The sequence below is a fragment of the Oryx dammah genome, unplaced genomic scaffold (genome assembly GCF_014754425.2).
Source record: "Oryx dammah isolate SB20612 unplaced genomic scaffold, SCBI_Odam_1.1 HiC_scaffold_661, whole genome shotgun sequence".
NCBI classification, from domain to species: Eukaryota; Metazoa; Chordata; class Mammalia; order Artiodactyla; family Bovidae; genus Oryx; species Oryx dammah.
In genome coordinates, this window is record NW_024070814.1 from 1 (window position 1) to 5,429 (window position 5,429).

At 62.5% G+C, this 5,429-nt stretch overlaps 1 protein-coding gene across 1 annotated transcript; it reads left to right on the plus strand.

Moving 5' to 3' along the window:
• The first annotated feature begins 59 nt into the window (after nt 1-59).
• Nucleotides 60-1,150, plus strand: NKX6-2 (NK6 homeobox 2). The gene is made up of 3 exons (XM_040235496.1): nt 60-402; nt 490-662; nt 893-1,150. The coding sequence occupies exons 1-3, from the start codon at nt 60-62 to the stop codon at nt 1,148-1,150; spliced, it is 774 nt and encodes a 257-aa protein (XP_040091430.1).
• The last annotated feature ends 4,279 nt before the right edge of the window (nt 1,151-5,429 follow it).

Below are 5,429 nucleotides of genomic sequence, written 5' to 3' on the forward strand. Positions count from 1 at the left end.
ACGCTAACCGACGTGTTGCTTTCGTGCTTGTTGGGGCCCGGGGTGGGCGGCTGCCAAACATGGCCGAGATGAAGACGTCGCTGTTCCCATATGCGTTGCAGGGCCCGGCCGGCTTCAAGGCTCCCGCGCTGGGCGGTTTGGGCGCACAGCTGCCCCTTGGCACCCCGCACGGCATCAGCGACATCCTGGGGCGGCCGGTGGGCACGGCGGGCGGTGGCCTCCTGGGCGGTCTGCCCCGGCTCAACGGGCTGGCCTCGTCGGCTGGCGTCTACTTCGGGCCCGCGGCCGCCGTGGCGCGCGGCTATCCCAAGCCCCTGGCGGAGCTTCCCGGGCGCCCGCCCATCTTCTGGCCCGGAGTGGTGCAGGGCTCGCCCTGGAGGGACCCCCGCCTGGCCGGCCCGGGTAAGTGGCCCGAGCGCGGGTTCGGCGTGGGGCTGCGGGCGGGCGCGGGCGGGACTGCCGGCCACACTCACCGAGCCCCCTCTGCAGCCCAGGCCGGCGGGGTCATGGACAAGGACGGCAAGAAGAAGCACTCGCGGCCGACCTTCTCGGGCCAGCAGATCTTCGCGCTGGAGAAGACTTTCGAGCAGACGAAGTACCTGGCGGGGCCCGAGCGCGCGCGCCTTGCCTACTCCCTGGGCATGACCGAGAGCCAGGTCAAGGTGAGGCGGCGCCGCGCGGCGCTCCCTTGGCCGCAGCCCGCTCGCTCCCCCGCGTCCTGCGAAAGGCGCGCGAGCGGCCACCCTGCGGCCGGGGCCGGGGCGGAGGGGCAGTCCGGGGCGGCCCTCGGCGTCCGCGCGGGCGGCAGCGTCTGGCCCGGGCCGCCGAGGGGCCGAGCTGCCGCCGGCGGGTGCTCCGGGGGGCCCCGCGTGATGGGCGCCCTCCACCCCAGGTGTGGTTCCAGAACCGCCGGACCAAGTGGCGCAAGCGGCACGCGGCGGAGATGGCGTCGGCCAAGAAGAAGCAGGACTCGGACGCCGAGAAGCTGAAGGTGGGCGGCTCAGACGCGGAGGACGACGACGACGAGTACAACCGGCCCCTGGACCCAAACTCGGACGACGAGAAGATCACGCGGCTGCTCAAGAAGCACAGAGCCCCGAACTTGGCGCTGGTCAGCCCGTGCGGCGGCGGCGCGGGGGACGCCTCCTGAGGGCGCGGGCCCGGGCCGGACAACCAGGGTACGGACGCGGGCCGGCGCCCTCGCCAGCCGCCCGCGCCGCAGTGTGTATATATATTTTTACAGAGTAAGTTATACGGCGGCCCGGCTCGGGCTCGGCGTCGGGGCCGCCGCCGCCCCGCGTCCCGGTGGAATCACTTTGTATAATCAATAAATTATTTAACGCGTCCCCGTCGGAGCCACGGCTCCCTGGGCCCTCCGCCTGCTTCTTCCCATTCGGAAAGCCGCGGGCGAGGCGGCGGCGCGGCCTCCGCTCCTGCCGGGGACGCCGTGCCGGGCCGCCTCCCAGTGTCCGGGCCCGCGGGGCCCGCGCCTTCGGCTGGGCTGGAAGGGCGCCTGCGGCTGGAAGGGCCGGGCTCGGCAGCGGGCCCGACGGAGGCCGGGTGCCCCGCGTCCCGGGCGCCCGGGCGGCAGCAGCTCGCAGGAGCGAGGGCGCCGAGAGGACCGGCGCGGGGAAGGCGTCCCGGCCCCGCGGACCCGCGGGCCGTCCGCTGAGGGAAGGGGCCGCCCGGCCGGGAGCCGCGAGGAGCCGGACTCGGGGACTCGGCGGGCTGGAGCGGAGCCGACGGCGCGGGGCGGAGCAGGGAGCAGGTAGGGCCTCTCGTTCTCCAGCCACCCCGAGGCTAGGGCCCTCCTTTCGCGGCTACGGTGGATGAGGTTTGGGCAGGTTTAAACACATTCCCGGTGCCCGCCCCACCCTGCACGGTCGCTGAGGGTGGGTGGGTGGGGGGTCGGTGAAGGGCGCCGCTGGGCCCAGCTCCTGCCCACCTGCCCTGGTCTGATTATGTAGATTCAACCCGCCCAGCCTTAGTAGCTGCAGACTTGGGAAGTCGCGCTAAACTTAACATTGGGTGAAATAAATCAGGTTTTAAACTCATCAGCACTATAGCTGATCCGCTGCTATTATTTAGATTTTTTATGGGTAGAAAGTGCGACTTAATTCAAAGGACTACAAAGAGAAGTCCACAGTGATTCTGCCAGCAGCTCGGAGTTCTCTGGGGGCCCCGGGGTTGGCAGCGGAAGCACGTCTGGTGGCCCCTTGAGCTCTGTGCCCTTCCTGGGCAGCTCTGCCTGCACCCCAGGGTGCCCCCGCCAGCCAGACCCCACCCCCTGCCCCCACGAGGCCCCGCCGTGGAGAGGCAGGGAAGCCCTCCTCTCTGGCCTGTTCTTCACCCCCACCTCAGAGGCGAGGATTCTGGTGAGCAGCTGATCTCTCTGGTACACAGAAGCCCCAGACAGGATGCTCCCCGTGGTCACAGCTTTGTGGGCCTGACCGTGGTGTTAACTTTAAGAGTTAAATACAAAGGGTTATACTACTGTAAGATTTATCTTGGAAGTCATTATTGGAAATGTTGAAAGAGTAAAAGGCTGAGTGTTTTTTTTTTTTTCCACACAACTGCACCAATTTTAAAAACATGCTTTCCACTGAATGGTTTTAAGAGAGAACTTAAAAAAAATTTATGTGTGTAAAAGCTATTCTCTCAGCTCTAAGTCAGGAGCAAAGGAATTTCCAGTTTTAAAGTTTTGAGGAAAGCAATGCATTTATGTAATTTCATTTAAAAAATGCTGAGGGGTAAATCCCAGTAGGTACTTCTGCAGTAAACAGTTCAAAAGACGTTCTTTCTGCTTTCCACCGTGGCTCAGCTTTATGACAGAATCCGACAGGACGCGGGGCCCGGGTTGTGGACCAGGTGGCCTGGACTGCAGCCTGGGAAGGGCCCGGAGCGCCAGAGAAGGGAGCACAATCAAACGGTGTTTTCACCAAGATCAATTTTATTGCTTAGGGACCGGAGCGGCCATTTCCAAAGGCCTCCAGAGTGACCAACAGCTGAAACCCTGCTACACAGACGTCACCGTGGGCCGGAACGGCCGTGCGGCCTGTGGACGGCGTGACCACAGCTTGACACACACCTAGATCGTTCTGTCGAGGCTGCAGACTCGGCCGGTGGATGCCAGACCGCTTGCGATGGTAGTGATTCACCTAAACCAAGCCTCCCCCCGGCGCCTGCACCCAGCCCGGGAGTTCTGTAGTGTTAAAGCAGATCAATAAACGTCATTTGTGTTTCATCCTCGGGCCGGGCGCCCCCTCTGACCGCCGCGCCAGGTGTCGGGGACAGGGACGTGCAGCAGGGTCACGACGGGCCGTGGGAGGCGGGGCAACCGGGGACGCGGACAGTTTGTTTCTCTTAATAGTTTATGTACAGCCCATGTTAAAAGCGGTTTCTATCAGAAGCAGACTAGGCTATTTCTATTTCTCCCGTGATATTATTGTTTTACGTAGAATACTCGGCACCATAGTACAGTAACAAAAGACGGACAAAACGGTTTACAAAATCCTTGAAAGGTACACCCGAGCTAGCTAGAAACTTCACATTCAGTTCTTAATATTACACAGCAGGAAGCCTGGGAGTCTGACTGCTTGCGTGAGAGCCGGGGGCTGTCCGAGCTCCACGGCTCCACTGGGCGCAGTCCCGGTTTGACAGCTCTGTGTGTGGACGTGCGGGTGACCAGCTCCTAGACTCGGTTCTACTGCTGATACGACACTCAAGCATTCATACTGGAAAGTATATTTAGCGTAAGTTTTGGTAAGGTTTATAAATTATTTTTAAAAAGTATATATATATATTTATATATATAAAAATGGAAAGCAGCTGCAGTGTGATTCAAAAACCATGTAACATGGCAGTAGAGTGACTAACAGGGAGGGGCCTCCAGAAGTGACGGCGGGGGCCACGTGCCCCCTGGTCGTGGAGCCAGCCGGCCCGCTCAGCCCCCGCTGCAGGGCGACTCCGAGCCCCACGGGGTTTCTGCTCCCGAGAAGCTCCTCCACGCTGACAATGGTTAAAAATCGAAAACCGTGACGTCTGAAATACAGATCTTTTTGCTGTCTATTAGAGTTTTGGCAACAGGACTGTGACTCGTTTAAAAAAAAACCCAATGCTTCTACTTGATGCCACATGGACAGACAGGACGGTGAGGTATGTGAGGCTTGTCCGGAGCGCCGTCCGGGGCTGAAGCAGAGTGTGGGGCCGGCCGTCTAGCGGTGGCGCTCGGGCGGGTCTGGACGCAGCTGTCGGAGGACGTGGGCCTTCGTGCTACAGGGGGGTCTCGCCGGGGGTCCCCTCGAGGCGCTGGCATCGCCTCCCTGCTGTGGAATCAGGTGTTGGTTACGGGGACACACACACCAGGAAAAGCTCAGAAAGGTGAACTCGAGGGAAGGAGGCATATTTACCACCACGTCACTGCACCACACAACACTTGGGCACGCGTGCGTGAGGTTTACCTGCCCCGGGCGCGATGCGGAAGGCCAGGAACACGGGCTGTGGGCAGAGGAGAGGCCGTCAGGGCTGAGCGTCCACGGCCAGCGGGCCCAGCGCCGGACCCCGTCCTGGGGAGCTGGCCGTGCGCGACCCGCGGCGGAAGGCCGAAGGCCATCGTGTTCCGTTAAGACAGCATTATTTCCACATAGAAACCGGTGTAAAAGCTCATTTCAGAGCCGTGATTCAGGCCCTGAGAACATGGGGAAGGACAGAGCCTGGCCTGGGATCCAGCTGCTGGGTCGGGTGGGCGGCCGGCCTGACAAGGGAAAGCGGTGACCGTCTCTCCCGGGCCGCCGGGGACACAGGACCCGTGGCCCCACTCCCCTCGGAGGGGTGGCAGGCTGGGGGCCGGGCAGAGTCACACGTCCAAGGCTGGTCCCGGAACACCGGGCAGGTTCCCTGAAGCTGGGCGGGGACACAGACATCCCTTCCCACCCGGGCGGCGGGGCAGAGGCCAGTAGGATGCTTGGGTGCAGGCTCGGAAGCACCTCGGAGGGACCATGGCACAGTCTCTGTCTCCAACAGGAACCCATCTCACTGAGCCAGTCTCTTCTACCTTCCTCTCTTCCTGCCTCGCCACCCCACTACCCACCTACCTGCTGGTGCCTTATTGAAATTAAATGCTGGCTGACTCGGCCACGTCTATGAAGCCGGAGCAGGAGGCGGAGAAGGGGGTTAGGAGAAGCACCCCGACAGCCCACCGCCCACCACCGCCCCCGCACCGGTCAGTCACCTTGTGGTCTCCCATGCAGACGCTGGGCCCGATGTGGTCATAGGTGACAACCTTCTCCTCGCTCTCCGACTGGGAAAAGCAAACAGAGGAAGAGATGTGGGAGGCGGAAGCGGGGGGGCTTCCTGGGGAGCAGCGGAGACAGCCCCTGTGGCTGTGGGACCCTCTGCCACCCTGCCCACTCCTCCGTGGGGCTGCAGCT

What these genes read in the sequence shown, in the direction of transcription:
- NKX6-2 (XM_040235496.1), top strand. Translation starts at nt 60, where the DNA reads ATGGCCGAGATGAAGACGTCGCTGTTCCCATATGCGTTGCAGGGCCCG. An exon ending in CCCCCGCCTGGCCGGCCCGG is followed by an intron (nt 403 to 489) that starts GTAAGTGGCCCG and finishes CCCCCTCTGCAG; the next exon opens with CCCAGGCCGGCGGGGTCATG. An exon ending in TGACCGAGAGCCAGGTCAAG is followed by an intron (nt 663 to 892) that starts GTGAGGCGGCGC and finishes CCTCCACCCCAG; the next exon opens with GTGTGGTTCCAGAACCGCCG.